Source organism: Gossypium arboreum, chromosome 10, assembly GCF_025698485.1.
Source record: "Gossypium arboreum isolate Shixiya-1 chromosome 10, ASM2569848v2, whole genome shotgun sequence".
In the NCBI taxonomy this organism is placed as follows: domain Eukaryota; kingdom Viridiplantae; phylum Streptophyta; class Magnoliopsida; order Malvales; family Malvaceae; genus Gossypium; species Gossypium arboreum.
This window is the reverse complement of record NC_069079.1, coordinates 3,182,831-3,203,166: the sequence shown is the minus strand read 5'-3', so window position 1 is coordinate 3,203,166 and position 20,336 is coordinate 3,182,831. Positions and strand designations below refer to the sequence as shown.

General features: G+C 30.8%; 2 protein-coding genes and 1 non-coding gene across 3 annotated transcripts; 1 reads left to right on the top strand and 2 right to left on the bottom strand.

The window, feature by feature from the left end:
• The first annotated feature begins 10,211 nt into the window (after nucleotides 1-10,211).
• LOC108487485 (probable WRKY transcription factor 65) lies at nucleotides 10,212-11,666 on the top strand. Its single transcript, XM_017791839.2, has 3 exons — nucleotides 10,212-10,552; nucleotides 10,655-10,801; nucleotides 10,899-11,666. The coding sequence occupies exons 1-3, from the start codon at nucleotides 10,413-10,415 to the stop codon at nucleotides 11,428-11,430; spliced, it is 819 nt and encodes a 272-aa protein (XP_017647328.1). The 5' UTR covers nucleotides 10,212-10,412; the 3' UTR covers nucleotides 11,431-11,666.
• Nucleotides 11,667-16,378: 4,712 nt separating this feature from the next.
• LOC108486900 (ras-related protein RABA1c) lies at nucleotides 16,379-18,793 on the bottom strand. The gene is made up of 2 exons (XM_017791060.2): nucleotides 18,375-18,793; nucleotides 16,379-17,091 (listed from the first exon to the last, which is right to left on the bottom strand). The coding sequence occupies exons 1-2, from the start codon at nucleotides 18,593-18,595 to the stop codon at nucleotides 16,656-16,658; spliced, it is 657 nt and encodes a 218-aa protein (XP_017646549.1). The 5' UTR covers nucleotides 18,596-18,793; the 3' UTR covers nucleotides 16,379-16,655.
• Nucleotides 18,794-18,948: 155 nt separating this feature from the next.
• TRNAG-UCC (transfer RNA glycine (anticodon UCC)) lies at nucleotides 18,949-19,020 on the bottom strand. Its single transcript has one exon. It is a non-coding gene; the product is annotated as a tRNA-Gly (tRNA).
• Between the last annotated feature and the right edge of the window lie 1,316 nt (nucleotides 19,021-20,336).

The following is a 20,336-nucleotide window of genomic DNA, read 5'->3' as shown; positions in this document are numbered from 1 at the left end:
GAAATATTGGTGTTGGTTGTTTTGGTTTGAATTTGCAGGAGGGTTAAGTAAAAATAAGCAAAAATGCTGCCGAAATTTTTTATAAAAAAAATAAAATAAAAAAAAAATTTGGAATACGCGAACAAGTTCCGTTCTTCTTTTAATACGTGTTGAACTTCGAGAGTCCAAGATAGTGACTTAATTATTATATTATACTATGAAAGTTATATTAATTGTAAATTATTCGTAAGTTGTCTGATATGTCCGGTAATGCCTCATAACCTCGTTCCAGTAACGGTTTGGGGTTAGGGGGTGTTAAACTCCTATTAACCTGCGCACGGAAACAACCGCACGCTGAGTATTCCTTACTCAGTGGTATTACCATAATTCAAATTATAATAGCAATAAAGAATTTTTGTAACACCCCTAACTCGTATCCATTTGCCGTAAGTGGTTTGAGCATTACTACCATTTGCGATCACTTAAAAAATTAAAATACTTACCGATTCAATGCATTATATAAAATAAATATATTACCATTCAATCAACAGTTTGGCACTTGTATAAGCATCAAACAACAACATTGTTAGTATACTTGCACATATCTCATATAAATTCAACATTGATATATCTATTTTCTCGACATGTCGCACTTGAGTTTAATAATAGTCTCAATTACATAATTTCCTTGTATCAACATATCAAAGATAATCATATATGTACATGTCATGAAACATATCATGCTCTTACCGTTTCTTCACAAGCATATATCATTCATTTCATTATATCAATATTTTATGCTTCATCATTTCCATATATTTTATGTATATTTATTCGGTAATAGCTTATATCAAACTTAACATAAATTATATTCCATGTACTTATACTTATTTCGTTTATCCATTTTCATAATTATTTCATACAACGCTTTTGTACATATATTTCCATATGACCAGTTCTTGTAAACATTTCACACAACCATTTCATATAACCATTCGTCATCGATACATTTTACGAATATCAATTGTTCAACAGATGTTATAGCGTCTCCCATCCACGGTCTTATTTATCTTTGACGTGATGCCATAGTGTCTTTCAACTATGGTCTTACTCATTTTCGTAATGTTGCCATGGTATCTTTCAACCATGGTCTTATTCTTTTCATGTCACGTTGCCATGGTATCTTTCAACCATGGTCTTACACATCTCATATCAGTTGCCATGGTATCTTTCAACCATGGTCTTACACATTTCATATCAGTTGCCATGGTATCTTTCAACCATGGTCTTACACTGAGTTGCCATGGTATCTTTCAACTATGGTCTTACACATTTCATATCGAGTTGCCATGGTATCTTTCAACCATGGTCTTACACACGAGTTGCCATGGTATCTTTCAACCATGGTCTTACACATTTCATATCGAGAGCACACTCTCGAACCTCATCCTTACGGTGGGATTACGGTCGGGCTAAATCCTTGTAATATAAACTCGAGTATTGTTGGGATTACGGTCCGAGCTAAATCCTCAGAGCGACAATTACTCTAATGAGCTTGGATTTGAATTACAGTCAAGGCTAAATTCAGACCCTAATTCGGATTACCCGTCTGGCTAAATCCATTTTACACATATTCTTGGGAGGGCTATATCAGATAGGATCACCCTTAGGGCTAGATCCTTTTACCGTCAATTCTTTTCAAAGATCCATCGAATTTTCCTTTCATTCAACCGGATTTCTTCTCATTTTATCAAATTTATCAATGTTTCATAAATTTTCATACAATGAACATTCAAATCATATTCACATAAATAACATACAATCTCAAGCATTTAAGAATATAATTCAAGTTACACGAACTTACCTCATTGCTTGTTTGTGTTTATAATTTCATTAATCTGATATCTTTTCTTTTCCACGATCAAGTCTCATATTTGAGTCGTCCGGATCTTTATAAATAAATTCGATCATCATTTTCATTCATTTCATATTCTAATGCATTTAATTAATACTCTAGGCAAAATTACCATTTTGCCCCTAAACTTTAATTAATGACGATTTCATCCTTAGGGTTAGGAAAATAAAATTCTTGCAATTTAATCCTTATTTCCAGCTATTATTCTCATATATATTGATAACAATCCATGAATTCTATAAAATATCAGAATTTTTCATAATTTCAACACTTTTCAATTTAATCCCTAAAACATGTTTTCCCCCGATCTTGAACTAAATTAATAATTTCATTCAATTTTGTAATTTAAATAATAAAATAATCCATTTCATGCAATTTGGTCATTTCTGACATGTTTACAAAATTGCCCATAAAGTTTTACTTTTATTCAATTTAGTCCCTGAGCCTAAAATATACAAATTAGCCATGCTAGATGAATATTCATACATATTTTTCCTCCTCCTCCTCTCCATTCCACATCCTTAATGTAGATAACACACTTGTAAGTAACATTATCCATAATTTTATTATTTACTTTTATGAATATTCAAGTTGTCTATCTGCATCATAGTCACTAAATTATTTATATCTGGATCTATAGAACTCCAAATTAATATCCGATAATTTTCCCTGAATCTAGACTCATATATATTATTACCATAAAAATTTCAGAATTTTTAGTTTAGCCAATAAGTACAATTTATTCTTTAAAGTTACCCCTGTTCTGCTGTCTGACAGTTCTGACCCCTCTTCACCAAAAATTAATTATCTCCTCATACAGGATTCAAATGATGTTCTTGTTTGTTTCTCTTAAAAAGAGACTCATTCAGGATTTTATAAATATAAATTTAATCCCCTAATTATTTTTATTCAATTTTTTTATGATTTTTCAAAGTCAGAACAGGGGAACCTGAATTCATTCTGACATTGTCTCACAAAATTCATTATATCTCAAAATTTACAAATCCATTGCTTAAACTATTTCTTCTATGAGAAACTATACTCAATAATATTTAATTCCATATTTTTTCATCTTATAATTCGATTTCTACAATTTATGGTGATTTTTTAAATTTAGTATACTGCTGCTGTCCAAACTGTTTTTGTGCAAGCTATTAATTATCATGTTATAACACCCTTATTTTCTTTTTCTACACCATTTCTCATCACTTTCTCTTATTTTCTCTTCACTAACATATCAAAAACATAGGACCTTATGTAAGAAAACTCTACTATAACATTATTTCCATGCTTTGTCAATAATAACAAACTTAACACATATTGAAATCTTGATATACTTACCTTGTTCTATTGATACTAATCTTTAACTTGATTTTCTCTCTCCTCCAGCTTCTATTTCTTGAATCCAACTTGATATTCTAACTCCCCATGCTCTCCTTAACATTTTGTCTCTTGATAGCTATGGAAATTCATTTGATTTTGGGTGAAAATAGTGAATTTTGGTAAAATGACTAAATTGTAAAGAAAGAAAAACTTTCTTTCTTCCTCTCTTTCTCTCACGTTAGTGCATGGGAAAATATGGATGAGAATTTCTCATCTTTCTTTCTTTATATACTAATAAAATAATAATAAAATACTTATTAAAGTATTAATAAAATAATATTTTCTAATTAAATAATTATAAAATATCAAAATATCTCTAGCATCATTATTACTTTCTAGATTTCTCTCTCTTCCAATTGACCTTTTTGCCCTTCATTATCTTTTAAAATTCCATCCTTGAGTCATCATTTAATTTGGTAAAATTGCAATTTAGTCCCTCATAGTTCTTCATCTATTCAATTTGGTCCTAGTTCATCCATTTTCCTTAGTTTCTAAATCAGTCCACTCTTAAATTATTTACACTATTGGTCCTTCAAATTTTTCATATTTACACTTTAACCCCTCAAATTATGAATATTTACTCTTGTGCAACAAAACCTTTCTCACTTTTATAATTTAGTCCTTTCTTGAATTAATATATCATAATATACTTCTCAATATTGACATAACTCAAAATTTCCCTTTTTGTCACTTTATTTCCTTATTTTACTATATCAAGGATAATATCTTACTGTAAAATTTTTCAGGGTATTACAATTTTAATTACCAAACATGTAACTATCTAATTTCACAAATATCAATTCATTCTTAAACTTTCATTAATTAATAATAACGATACAATTTTTATCTATTCTTCAGTTTCCATCACATATTACATGTAACAATTTCAATCACTGCATGAACATTAAGTTCATGCCTTTCATTTTCAATCTCAATTTCAATCCACTATTCAACTTTTTCGTTTCTTTCAATATTTCAATAATATAATCAATCAATTTATTTTAAATTTCTCATCCTAGATATTCACCCTATTAACAAATCCGGACTTTAACGGATACACGGATTCCAACCCAAACACACCAATACGGCACATTGTGCCTAAAATGGTACATAGTACCTGATCAGTATATGACACATAAAGTGCCTAAAACGACACACGAGGTGCCTGATACGACACACGAGGTGCCTGATACGACACGCGAGGTGCCTGAAATGCGACACATAAAGTGCCTAATCGATAAAGCTGGCAAATCCCGTACACTTCCAGATCCTATGGCATGCCAATTATATCCGACTTAGCCCGACTAGTTAATAGGGTATTTCAATTCTCAATTCACTTTCATTTCCATTCTAAGATTACTTTTCAATTAAAATTTTCACATTCAAATCAATTTACAATTCAATTATACATACACATTCACCATTCAATTCAATTCTCATTCAACTCAAATATTAATACTTACCTTATAATTCACTTATTAAATATAGAATTGATATAAAACATTTAATAAAAAGTAATTTGAATTATAGTAATACAAACCGTAAATTTCTCGTTTTAATCCTCGATAGCTTTCTCATTTCCTCTGTGCGCCGATGTCTTGGGTTCTTTGTTAACAAATTAACTTGGAACCTTTCAAACCCTATTTTCCCTTTTTCTTTTCTTTCTTTCTTTCTCCCTGTTTCTTCTCTGTTTCGTTTCTGCTATTCATTTCCTTCCTTCTTTTTATTCTTTTGTTTCTTTCCTTTATTTCCTTTTATTTACTTTACTTTTAATAATAATAATTTAATATATATTTTAACACATAAAAATCTCAGATTTTTATGTTTATGCCGCTTCACTTAGGACAAACGACATAATTGCCATTTTGGTCCTCTTCATTTTCTTTTAATTTACAATTTAACTTTCATCCTTTATTCAATTTAGTCATTTTTCCTAATTACTCTTAATTAAGCTAAATTCACCTAATTTAAACCTAATTAAACACATCGCTAAACTCATAAATATTTCTAGTAATTATTTCGAACTCGATTTACTAAGATGGAGGCCTGTTAATGTACTTTTCTGATGCCCGTGAATTTTGGGTCATTACAGCAAAGAAGCCCAAATGAGATATTTTGGGCGGCAATAGCTGAGAAAAATCAAGAAATGGGTGAAATAAGGGCAAAATTGGAAAACTACCAAAATTAGCTAAATAAAAATGGGACCAAATTGGAATATCTAGAATTCTCTTCATTTTCTCTTTATTTTCTTCAGCTGAAAAACAATCATGGAAGAGGGTTCAAGTTGGTTTTCATACTCTAGCTTCATGTAAGTTTAATTCTTGCTTTCTCCTTGAAATTTCTAAGATTTTGGACTTTTAAAATTGAGTCCAACTTACTATGTCATTAGTTTTTGATTTCATGGCTAATTTTTAAAGTTGCTATGGATGAGTGCTGGAAGTATATGATGAATAAATATAGAATTGAAGCTTTAATTTTGATATATGATGATTTTATCAAGTAAAATTGATGGGAATTGATATAGACTAAACAAAACACTTAAAATATACGAAACTGATATAGAGGTGCATTATTATGCACTATTAAACAGAGAGCACTAAAGTATTATACAGATAGCACAGATGTGTTAAACGGAGAGCACTAATGTGCTAATAATCAAAGAGCACGCTAGAGTTCCTTAATGGCATGCCACTAATATTCTAGTAGTTCTAAATTCCGTCTACTTGAACATTAAAATTGAATTTCATACATTTAAATACTTTACAATTTAATCCTTATACCAATAATCCTTATATTTATATATTTTCTATCTTTAATACATGTAATATATTTCAAAATTCACTAGTCATTCGTAATTTACTAATAATTCTTATCATGTACTTCATATATCACTATCCAATTCCAATTTCACTTTCAATTCATTAACAACTCAATTAATTTTCATTTCTTATCAATATACAATTCAATACTAATATTTATCCATCACTCAATTCAATTTCCATTCAATTCAACAATAACACTTACCTCATACTTCACTTACCATACATATAATTTAACATTTAACATTTAATAATAAATAAATTGAATTATAGTAATACAACCGTATCTTTGGGTATGTCTATACTCAAATGGTATTACCATAATTTAAATTATAAAACTATAATAAATAATAGACATCAAACATGTAACATTATAAGTCATATGTGTTAATTTATATTTAATTTCATATCTCAACAATAGTCTTTCATCAAAGGGCATCACGTATCATCTATATTATCTTTAATCAATTCATGAACCTTTGGTTCAAGCTTTCAATCTCATATCTCAATTTCAATTCACATTTCAATTCATAATTCCACTTTTTCATACTTTCAATAGTTCAATTGATCAAACTCATTTGATTTTCTCATTTCATTTATTCAACCCTATTAATATAACTCGGACTCAAAAGGATACACGGATCCAACCAAACACACCAATATGACACATTGTGCCTAAAACGGTACATAGTACCTAATCAGTATACAACACATAAGTGCCTAAAACGACACACGAGGTGCCTGAATTAAACTTACATAAAGTTAGAGTATGAAAACCAACTTGAACCCTCTTCCATGGTTGTTTTTCAGCTGATGAAAATGAAGAGAAAATGAAGAGAATTCTAGATATTCCAATTTGGTCCCAATTTTATTTAGCTAATTTTGCCATTATTTCACCAATTTCCTAATTTTTCTCCGCTATTGCGGCCCAAAATATCTCCTTTGGGCTTATTTGCACTTTAGGTCCTTCCTCATTTGACAATTGTGCTATTTAATTCTTCTAGCAACTTTTACACTTTTTTCAATTTAGTCATTTTTATTTAATTAATCACCCAAACGTCAAATTTTCTAGCAAAATTTTAATACTACCTTATTGATACTCCGTAAATATTTATAAAAATATTTATGGCTCTATTTATAACACCAAGATCTCGATACTTTTATTTCTCAATTTCTTGACCAAATAAATCTTTATAAAACAGAATTTACTATTTCAAAAATATTTTAAAAGCTACATTGGACTCATAAATATTAAATAATATAATCTATGAGTTCAGTTATCGGATTTGGTGGTCTCGAACCACTATTTTCAACATCGTTGAAATTTGGGCTATTACATAATCTGATTGTAGTTGCTTCGACAACAAATGACATCTTATAGACTAGATCTGGCGATCGAGTCGGGTATAGGATGTTACAGAACAATAATAAAAATTGTGCTTTAATAAGATCGAAGAGAGATAAATTTTAAATTTAAATAAAAGTTCAATATTCATTACATCAGTACTAACATTTAGAGTAAACAAATATCGAAGTACCCAAGACAATAGATGTTGAGACTTATGTTACCACATAAAAGCTAATACATTTTGAAGTTGTGTCTTAAGTTATTGACTCTATGACTAAAGTTCATCATATCTTGTTATATCTACATCCCGTTTGACTTCAAATCTTCTTTTCATCTCATTCAAGTGGCCTTTCAACTTATCAACTTTTTATTTAAGTAGTGGAAAAGTAGGTTTGAAAAAAAAATGTGATTAAAATTACTTTTGAAAACGTGGTTTCTTTATTTTAAGAGTTTAACATTATTGTAAAATAAAAAGTATATGAAAATTAAAAAAATTAATTCAGATGTTCAAGTTCATTAATATTATGGTATATTCTTAAAATTTTACAGATTTTTTTCAACTATCTCCCTAAAAAAAATTGAAAGCGCCTCGTTAGGTGCCTAATAAGGCAAACAATAGACACCTGATGAAGCTCTCCCACTTTGTAAACTTACTTCTTCAAGCACTTGATCTCTTAGCAGAGTCAAAAGACAAAATTCCCACCAAAGACAATACCAACTCATTGAGGGGTTCACCAACTCTTGACAAACGATATTTTACATAATCAAATACCAAAATCTTACTTTCCAATCAAATAAATCTAATAAGATAATGTAATATATCGAATAATATGCGAAGCAATCTTTACATTGCGAAAATTTCATTACCCATCAAGGGTAAATTTTCTTTTTTAATCCAAATATGTGAAATGAATACCTAATTAAAAAACTTTTTTTAATATATTAAGCAATTAAATACTATTGTTTTGGACTAAAATTAATTATCACATCGATCAAAATTAACAACTTCGCTTCAAGTCATGATTTCATGTTATTTATGTATAATATTCCCCAATTACACATCCTAGACTTGTTCCCCTAATTTATATATTTTTTATTTAATTTGTAGTGGTAAAAGTTGGGAACCGAGGAATCTCAATTATATAAATGGTGACATTATTTTGTTTTATTTTTGAAATTAATATAACCAACGACAGATTTAATGTATAAGAGAAGAGCTATGTATAAGAGTTCATATAAATTATTTAAAGTGAAATTGACTGAGTTTTAGTTCGATCGACATCGATATTATTGTTAATATAGAAAGACGTAAGTTTGAGTATACTAAAATGTATTATTCTCCTATTTAAAGGTTAAGAAAGAACTATATTATATAAAAAATCAGATATGACAATAACCTATAATAAGATAATGTTAAAATATTTATTTAAAGTGAAAATTTATAGGAAAAAAACCTATAGACCCCATTGCCGTAGTACTCAATTATAATTAAAGAAATAAATGTTGTCCACAACCTTTATAACTAACCATAAAAATGCATCGCCTATATATATTTTAGATGAAGGGTTAGGCCATTGGGTGGCAAAGTATTAATATTAAATTATAGTTTTTTATTATATATTAATTTTAATTTCATCATTTGAGTGTAGAGGTGATCATGGGCCGGGCCAGGCCCATACAAATTTTTAGGCCCGTCTACTAGGCCCGAGCCCGACCTGGCCCGAAATATGGGCCTAAAATTTTGCTCAAGCCCGGCCCGAAATAAAATTACTAAGCCGAGTCCGGCCCGCCCGCCCATATTAATTTTTTATTTCATTAAATAAAAATTTTTAAAAATATAATAATCAAATATATTTAAAAACATAAAACAAATATTAAAACAAATAAAATAATACTAAAATAATTTTAAAACAATACACAAATTAATAATATAATAAAAATAGTTATATTAAAATTTTAAAATAATTAAAAATAAAATAAAAATATATATTAATATATAATTGGTCAAAGTGGGCCTCGCAAAAAAACTCTTACTCGAGGCCTGCCCGTTTTCTAAACAGGCCTCGTTTTTTTGCCCAAGCCCATTTTTCGGGCCTATATTTTTACCCAAACCCTCCCATTTTTTGGGCGGGCCTTCGGGCCGGGCCGGGCCGCCCAGCCCATGATCAGCTCTATTTGAGTGGGATTAAAAAGTAATTTTTAAAATTTTTATAATTAAGGTCACATCACATGTCTCTTAGATTCGTCTATGGCAACATTCAAATAGTTGTGAGGACCAATGTGTTTAAACACAAAGTATCGAAGGGTTAAAAATAATTTAGGCCAGGAATGGAATATTAAAGAAAATAAAAGAGATAGTAAAAGATATGTTATATATTGTAATATCAATGCAATTAATAAATATGCTTCTTATTAAGAAATAAAATAATTACCTCGATTTTATGTTATCATATATAATTAATAATATATTCTCTCGTGTTAAATAACTATAATTATTTGTATATGACAAGTAAATTAAAATTTATATATTATATTATATATTAAATCAAAATTAATAATATATTTTTAAAAATACTCATTATTTTTAAATGAGATGATATCATGTCATATAATAATTAAATATTAGAAAATATCTTTAAGGATAATTGTAAAAAAAAAAAAAAAAAGAGAGAGAGGAAAAAGACACTGGGTCATTTTCATATTACACATGGACAAAAGCTTAGTTTAGGATTTTATATCACATTTGTTTGCACGTCCTTGATAAACAAATATAAAAGAAAAAAAAAGGTCTAAAACCACCATTCTATCTGTCAACAACAACATGCTGCCCCTTCATTTTTAAAAGGACCACCCTTTTTTGTTTCTTCTTCTTCTTCCTCGACCTAACCCCCTCCCTTCCTTTCTCTTTCTTCTTTGCTTTTAATCAATCAACATCATCATAAAAAACTCCGCTTCATCATCATCGACCATGGACGGCGGTGGTAGTAGCAGCAACAGTTTCAGGAAAGTGAGGAACCCTTTTGTCACTGACCAAGAATTAGAAGAAAGTGACAACGTTTCGTCAGTAACTGGAGCTGAATCTCCTCCTCCTTCTACTACTAAAAAAGGGTAAATTGATTTTTTCCGTAACTCGTACTTCTGTTATGTTCGTTGTTTAATTTCCTTTTTTGTATTGACGTAATGGGTTTTTTTTGGGGGGGGGGGTTACAGCAAAAGATCCATGCAGAAAAGAGTGGTGTCAGTACCAATCAAGGACGTTGAAGGTTCCCGCCTTAAAGGTGAGGGTGCTCCACCGTCTGATTCTTGGGCATGGCGGAAGTACGGCCAAAAACCTATCAAAGGTTCACCTTACCCGAGGTAATCATTATCGAGGAGTAAATTTTAGTTTTAGGATTAGTTTATATAATTATCGAACATTGATTGAGGTTAACTTTTTTTATGATATCGCCGGCAGGGGTTATTACCGGTGTAGTAGCTCAAAGGGATGTCCGGCGAGGAAACAAGTCGAGAGGAGCCGTGTAAACCCTACAATGTTAGTGATCACTTACTCTTGCGAACACAATCACGCTTGGCCTGCTTCTAGACACAACAACACATCCGCTAAACAAGCAGCGGCGGCGGCGGGGGAAGCTTCCGAGTCGCCGACTAAATCCACCACAGCTGTAAAGCACGATCCGTCCACGTCGCAACCGGATACAGAACCGGATTCAGGGATGGAAGATGGCTTCGCTTGTCTGACGGAGGATTCGATTCTTACGACGGGGGATGAATTCGCTTGGTTCGGGGAGATGGAAACCACGTCGTCGACGGTATTGGAGAGCTCGTTATTTTCTGAAAGGGATAACAGTGAGGCGGATGACACGGCGGTGATTTTCCCGATGAGGGAAGAAGACGAATCGTTATTCGCTGATCTCGGCGAGTTGCCAGAGTGCTCGTTTGTGTTTCGGCACCAACGGAATGTGGGACCACAGGTTGGGATCTGCTGACGTGTGGCGGTACCGTAGGAGTAGTTGGCTCCGACGTCGTCCGGAAAATCCCCAAACGGTGGGACAACCAAAAAAATTGAAAAAAAAAAAAGAGTGAAAACTAAAATTTTATTTTTATTTTTAAGGAATCTCTTACATTTTGAAATTTCCTCTGAATTATTATTATTATTACAGTATTTAAGTTGCCTTTGATTTCGGGTGTAGTAAATGAATAAAGAAGAACTCCGAATTCCTAACTCCGTCGTTATCTTATCATGCTCACCAACATTTGGCGTCTGATTTAGGGACCTAATTGAAAAACAGGAAAATTTAACGCATCTCAATGACAATTCTCCAATCTATGCTTGAGCTTATAATGTAAACGGCGGTAGAACCCGTTTTTAGACTCTATGTTGTTTATACCCTTTTCTTCTTTAGCACAATTCACATCCTCTTTAGCATAATTTGTCAAATAAGTAAAGGTCAAATTCTGATTTTGGTCCTCCTATTATACTTAAATTTATAATTTAAGTTTTGTACTTTCTAGAGTTCAACATTGATTTTTTTTAAATTGTATCAGAAGTGTTTTAAGAAAATTATATAATCATTTTAATTAAAATGATTTAATTATTTGGACAAAACTAATGATATTATTGAAGTTCAGGATAAAATTATACGGTTATGAGTTTTACTAGGCATTATTGACAATAACATGTGTATAAATAAAGTCTTGCTTTATTTAAACCTCTTTGCTTTTTTCTAAAAATGGTAGCAGTGTTGGTAATTGTCGTTTTTTAATATTTTTCTTAGTTGTTTCTTTTAATTTTGTTTTTAAGGAAGTTTTAAAGTAGGTTAGACTAACCTAATATCTATCGATTTAGCTCAGGGACTAATTTGTGCATCACCAATATTGAAGAGTCATCTTGCATTGTTATTAATCAGAGTTCATTGTCAACGCGGTCTAATAGTGGCAAGGCTAGGATGTTATTACTGGTAGTTGATAACAGTATTGCATCTCTAGTTCATACTATCAATTTAGTGATCCTTGTTGTGTATATCTCTCATACATTAAGTTTTTACATTGAATAGTCACGTTATGTTTGTACTTCACTATTGTTACTCAGTGAGTTGTGTAGTCATTCTAGTTTAACTTACTTTTGAATTAATAAAATTACCCTTTCCCTCAAATAAAAAAGTTTTAAACAAGTACAAATTACGATACAAAAACTAAAATTTACATTTGAATATAATAAAAGGACCAAAAACAGAATTTGACCAAAAAAAGGTAAATGTGGATATAACTTTACGTTACGCTTCCTATATTTCGTCGTGAATGATCTCATAAAATGAATAAATTCAATGTACCATTACGCAAGATTTATGTTAACGTCAATCTTAATCTTAGGTACTTATATATTGATTATGATTTTTTTACAATAATAAAACTTTAAAAATTACCACATGCTTTTTTATACAATAATAAATTATAAAAGATCATAAGCTTTTAATATTTTTGATTGGGCAGCCGGCCATTGAATTTTCAAACCAACTGAAAATTTGTTTTACAGAAAAATACAACCCATTTTTTTAAAAATTTTAATATATTTTTAACACTTTCATTATATATTGTACACACCTATATTTATCCTTACTAAATTCGCTGCTCCATTAAAAATATATAAATAATAATACAAGGAGTAGTTGAGGGATCGAGGACCCAAGTTGATATAAATCAAAGGGATTAAATATATAATAATTGGTTAATAATTAGTATTAAATAAAAATATGAATAAAATAAATTAAAAAATCTGTCAGCTGCATTCAGCAGTGGTTGTTAATATATGGTTATTTTAAAATTTAAAAGTCTTTACACGTTTATAGGAAAGGTCAGGGTGACGTCACCAATTATTGAATACAATTTTTTTAAAAAAAATTATTATAAAATAATTAAATAACCTTCTTATCCATTATTGCATTGGGATGCATAAATTATGAGAAATGCCAACTTATATAATCAGGGTTAGCCGTTATAGCAAATTTAACTATTTTCTCACCATTTAAAATTTTGAGATTTGTTTTAATTAAGAATTATTTTAATTTAAAATTTATTATGTCTGATTTGATTTTAAATTTAATTATATTTTATAATAATTGGTTTTGATTATATTTATTTCAATGCATGGTATGTAAGTATATAATCACGGTTGTATTTTAGAATAAAAATAAATTTAATTTTTAATGTTTATATATTTTGTCAATTTAGTATTTATTTTTTAAGTTAAATTTGACTATTAATCTTTTAATGAGTCGATTTATTTTTTAAAATTAAAATACTAACTAAAATATTAAAATTTTAAATATAGCAACTTTGCATGATAATCTACATATCTTGTCATGTACGTTGTTACTCCAAGTCCAATATCGTTAAAAATTAATGTTTTAGTCAATATTTTTGTTAAAAAATGATTTGATACTTTTCAAAATTTAATGATTACTTAAAAAAATAAAAATAAAAATAACATAATATATAAACTTTATGACCTAAATTTATCATTATGCATTTTTTTTCAACCTTAAAAGGAGTCAAGTACATGCACACAAAAGCAATGAAAAGAGAATAAATTTACTAATTGAATGTGTCAAGGTTAACTTAAGTTTAGTTGATATTATTGTTGTTACGATAAATTAAAAGTTATGTAACTTAACAGCAGGATATTTTATCTTAGTATAGTAAAACCTCGATAAATTAATATTCAATAAATTAATAATCTCGGTTAAATAATAATTTTTCGATCCCAACTTAGGCCAAGGGAATAAAATAATAACCTCACCAAATGCATAATATAATAATTTTGAGAAAAATCCTTAAGGACCCAATGAAAATATAAAATAATAATTCATTAAATATACTGAAAATTTTATATATAATACATAAAACTAAAGTGCATTCTAGACAATTCTTATTCTTTTCAATTTTATTCTTTGCTAAAATATGCATCTATAGTTAAGTGTTCTTTCTTTCCATGTGAAACAAATAAGATTTCATCTTTAAATTTTAAAAAGCCATAAATCAAATCTGGTATATTCTTCTCGTGTCGTATTAAATAATTATTCGAGGTATCCACAGCTAGAAAAACCTTTTTTGGAGAAACATGTTGTAAAACACTACTGTCATCTGATTCTTACTTGTCATCAGCTGACACATATATAACTCCTTGAATAATTTTTTCATCTGTAAGTGATTCTATCAAAGATTCATTTTCACTTGGATAATTCAAAATCTGCTCAACATCAATGACATTTCTCTAGTGTAAATAAAAATTAATTCTTTTAATTTATGAATGCCTTCAACATCACCAATTTCTTATTCGAGAGGCATATCCTCCTCGGATCGAATTTTGCAATGTCGGAAACAATTTGCAATAGTTGTAGGCTTCACATCAATGTTCCAAGCAACATTAATAAAATGGATTGCATCCAATACATTAATCTTTTCAGGATTTATTTATCCTTTCTCGTAACCTTTCAAGATACTAGAATAAAAGCGACGCCGATAATAAATCTTAACTGCTCTAATAATTCCACCATCACATGGTTGAATTTTTTATGTTGAATTGGGCGGCAAAAAGAATAATTCAACGTTTCTCAAGCCTTCAAAAACCTTAAGATGAGCTGGGCAATTGTCTACTTATAAGCAACACCTTTTTACCAATCATTCTAGCATCAAACCAGTGAACAAAATCTTGAAAAAGTAATCCAGTCATTCATGTTTTTTTGTTGGCTCGATAATGACAGTTAAGATTGTCAATATTCACATGTTTAAAGCATCTAGAATTATCAAACTTACAAATGACCCAAAGAGGCCTAGTCCTTTTTTCGTCCTTCTAATTATTTTGTAACCAGTGAATGATCTGTTTACAAACGATAAAATAAGCATGTTTCATCTAAGGCATCTTCAATATTCTCCATAACAACTTAACCACTTTCACCAAATATTCTATAAGACTTAATCTCATGTCTTGCCTTGAACTATTCTAGCCAACCAATTGAGAAGTTAAATTCGGAATTTGCATCACCATATATTTTCTACAGAAACTATTTTGCTTTAGTTTGAATCATTTCTCCAGTCATGTTTACTTTCTCTTGATATTAGAGAAACCACTCATACAATACCTTTTCTAATTCGGGATATTTGGTTGCTTTGTGTTTTTTAACATTACTATTCTTTTATCTCTTTTGACAAATATTCAGATTACCTTTTAAGAGTATTTGATATTGTTGATTAACTAACAGAAAGATCAAATGTTTGTTGAACTTACTGTTGCAAGTCATTTTGACTTGAAGAGGGATGCTCATTTTTGTACTCACATAATGCTTTTCTCATCTCATCTATCAATGTAGACTTTTTTACACATTTCAAATGGGGAACCATAGAGGAAAAGATTATATAAATTATAATATTTTGATACATACATGTTTTTATTTATAATAAAATTCTTAATCTATCCAATGAATATGTAAGTATTGCATTTTGAAACCATTAACTATTTTGTTTTTGGTTACATGAACCAATTAATTAACTCTTTTTCTTTTGTTACATGAACAAATTAACCTTGATTCATTGCAACTATATGCATATTGAATTTTATAGATATTTTACTGTATATTTTTAAAAAAGAATACTTTTTTTATCTTAGTTTATTTTATAAAAAAATATAATTGAGAAAAATATTATAATGAATCATTTTCTTCCTGTTTGACCGAACAAGATCATGAAAATTCTTTTATGTATTTTTTTTCTTATTAATTTTAACCACCCTTACAATTGACCAAAAAGATGAAAGAAAAGCTACAAAAACAAATATTTTTCTTCATTTAAGGTGTTTTTTTTTCCTCAAAAAGTAATACCTTTAAAACCATTCACTCATTTTAGATCTGCCTGAAAATGGAAAAAGGATAGAAAATAGTATTTTCCAACAAGTAACTCAATCTCCATTATCTGCTAATCCCCTACTTTAGCACTTTAGCTTATGGATGTAACACCCCAATCCTATATCAAGAAATTTTAAGCATCTACCATGATATTATATGTGGAGACTTAAACTCGGACCTATGTTAAAAGCGGACAATACCTCACAAGCCAAGTTCGGGCCTCCACAATGCACACTTTTTGCGTATATGTGACGAAACAATGGTTTACAAAGAAATCAATGCAGCTGAACAAACCCCAGACTTTCAGATCCATATCAGCTTGAACAGCAACCCCCTTTCTTCATTGCCGAGACATCTTTACCGACATCAATTTTCTCTCCCTTGGAGGGCACGGCTGAAGCGGCCCCATCATCGCTTGTCTCCATAGCTTTCTTGCTAACGATGTTGTATATCTGAGTAAGAACTTCAGCAAATGCAATTTCCACGTTAGTAGCTTCCAGAGCAGAAGTTTCCATGAAGTAAAGGGATTCTTTCTCAGCAAAGGATTTCCCGTCCTCGGTTGAGACAGCCACGAGGTGACGAAGATCTGATTTGTTTCCGACAAGCATGACTACGATGTTGGGATCTGTGTGATCCCTCAACTCTCTTAGCCACCTCTCTACGTTTTCGAATGTGGAGTGGCGTGTAACGTCGTACACAAGGAGTGCTCCCACAGCTCCTCGGTAATAGGCACTTGTTATTGCACGGTACCTATCAGTGTAAGAAGACAAGTTCAGAAACAATATGAAAGATAAGTTGACAACCACATCAACACTAGCTGCAACCAATATCCATTGTCCCTGAAACATAAAGGGTTAAAAAAAACTCATGCAGCTACTTGTTCATAATGTAAAAACAAATTCCATTGATCGCTATCTGAATCCAAACTGTGTAACACAACTCAGCTAAAAGACTTGATAAACGGGATGTTTTCAATGTTCTTGTGGGTCAAGTCCTCTTTCTTTATGCCATTAGAAGGAAGAAGATGAAGTCTTACATTCTATTTTTCAAATCAAAGAATCACCTTAGATAAAACATATGATAAATTAGTAGGCTTTATATATGCCTACTGAAACAGGGTAATCAAACGATAACCAGGCCATGACAGTAGCAGCCCGTTGCAGTAACAGCAACAGTATAAGCATTACACACATGAAACATCCTATACATAATGACAATTTTGATTCAATGCCTCATCAAACAATCTTGGAATAAGATCATACAATTGGACATCCTACTATCTCAAATCACACGGTTTGAAAACATTAAATTCGACCTGTAATATATATGAGCATGCCTCAAAAGAATCATGTCACTTGTCAGCCAAGATTATGCGGTCTTTGAGGTGAAGCAAGCTATAATGGCAACAGAAGAATTGCCTAGCAATTCTGGGGACGGTTAAAATTTTAGGACTTATAAAATGGTGGCAAGCAGCATTTGCAATAATGATTCTCACATTGGCAGGTGTATGGTAAAGACTATCCAGCAGGATAAAGTAAGGCAGCGCTCGGCTAGAATCAATCAGAAAGCTAAAACGATCCTATACTATTCTAACAAGCTGTTTGTTTCATTACCAGTTTATCATTTGTAGTGTCTATGCAACAACCCTAAAATATCAAACCAGATTAATGCTATATACACCAGATTGGCAAGTACGATACACAAATGGAAGCTCAAAGATACAGCTATAGAATCATCACCATTCTGTGAACATGACAAAACTAGAAAGCAAGCAAGGGTTCCAGTGGCATTATCATGCAGGCATTATCAAGCAAGGGTTCAAATCTAAATAAAAACATTTGCCAAAAAAAAAGAAAAGGAAACGATGTCGTTTAAGCACAGCTCACAGATCTAGCTCTTCCATGATCAAGGTCGCTTTCTTTCCTCAAGTTCAATAAGAACAAAACCAAATTCCTTGCAAAATCAGAAGAGAACTAAAGATACCCAGATCAAAAATAAAGGAAAGCAAGGCAAGGAAATAGTAAAAGTGATACCTTTCTTGACCAGCAGTGTCCCAAATCTGAGCTTTAATGACCTTGCCATCCACATTCAAACTACGAGTAGCGAACTCAACGCCGATAGTAGACTTGGACTCGAGGCTGAACTCGTTCCTGGTGAACCTGGAGAGTAAATTAGACTTCCCCACACCTGAATCACCGATCAAAACTACCTTGAAAAGGTAGTCATAGTCATCCTCTGCTCTGTAACCAGCCATATTTCACCCTTCCTTTTTTCCTCTCAAAACCACTGATGTTGATACTATATTACTTTCCCTTTTGCTTTGTGTGGAGTAAAAATATGAGAAAGAGAGTGTGAAACAGGGGAGAGTTTCAAGTTTATCATGCTTTTTCTATTTCCCCCTTTTAAACCTTTTATTTTGGTGGGTTGGGAATGTAAAAGATTATTGGACACCAGGGTGGCAACATGTTGATAATTCATTTTAATTACAAGGACTAATTTGACAATCTCTTGATAGGGGCAGAATGCAATTTATGTTTTAGTATAAGGACCCCATGATATTTTTACCACATTATGATAATTAAAAAACAAAACCAAAAAACATTAAAATGCGTTTGCCGGGAGTCGAACCCGGGTCTATTGCTTGGAAGGCAATTATCCCAACCGTTGGACTACAAACGCTAATTGCTAAAGCTTTTAAATAAACAAAAATAGTAATAATAGAAACAAAAACAATTGAAATTCGCTTTTATATAGACTTTCCAGGAAACTTCAGAAAGAAAGACAGTGATGAAATGAACTCACAGTACTCCCCCAAGCACTGAAACATTATAACAGTGAGACAAAGAATATTATAAACAGTATAAGATTTGAATATTGCAATGGAAACAAAAACTTTTGGTAAAAGAAAATGTATATATGTATATATAGTTTCAACATGATACTTGAGGAGTTATATCATCATCATGTATGTGTGTATATATATTTATGATCATCGACGACCAACTCCATCATGCCTGGTGGTGTAAGTAGGTATAGTATTGCCCCTATGGCTCGGACCCGAAGGCGTAATTCGACCTTTCTTGAGAACACCAATAACAATTCCATGTGATCCATGGGGTGGTACTGCAACATTATGATGATCAGCTGCGAGCATATTGTTCCGATTCACGACTGCGGCGTCCCCTGAATGCTTCGACGGTGTTAGTTCGTGGTGGATTCGAATCGTAGAAACGGTTCTCGACATGAAAATTGGAAATAATATGATCAAACTGGTAAAGAAAAGAATATAATTGAAGGCAGCCATTGATGTTTTTTTGCCAAGGTTGTTGGTAGGGGGATGAGCTAGCTAGCTATTTAGCTTTTGAGTTATAAAGGACAAGTTTGAAGAAAATGAAAAGGAGAGATTTATAGCATCTAAAGAGTAATTACTAAGAACCATATTTAAGAAGAAAATATAAAGAGATTAAAAGGTTGGTGGGCTATGGTTTATAGATAATGGGAAATGAGAAGTTCATTCATAGTGCTGCTTTAGATTATGATGATACCTACCCATTGTTACATTATACACGAGGAAATCTATAGAATATTATCTATTTTTATAAATTTTAAATATATCAAAACATAATTTTATCATTATATTAATTTAAAATTTTATAATTTTTAAAAATGATAATTAAAAAAAGCCCTACCACATTTACAGTTTTAATACAATATAGTCTATTCATAAAGTAAATTAATTTGATGATAAAATTAATCTGATATAATGCCTTTTTTCTTTTCCTTTATAATGAAGCAAATAATTATAAGGAAAAAGGTAATAGCGATGACTAGATTCAATTTGACCTTTGCATAGATTTTCAGTGACTTGTGTCAGAGGTCATGATTATTCCTTTTATATCATACAGGTGCTGGAATAGGAAAAAGGAATGGCTGCTGGCACGTTGCCGACGTGCGTGATTTGGTTAAATTTAGGAGAAATTACATTTAAGTTACTA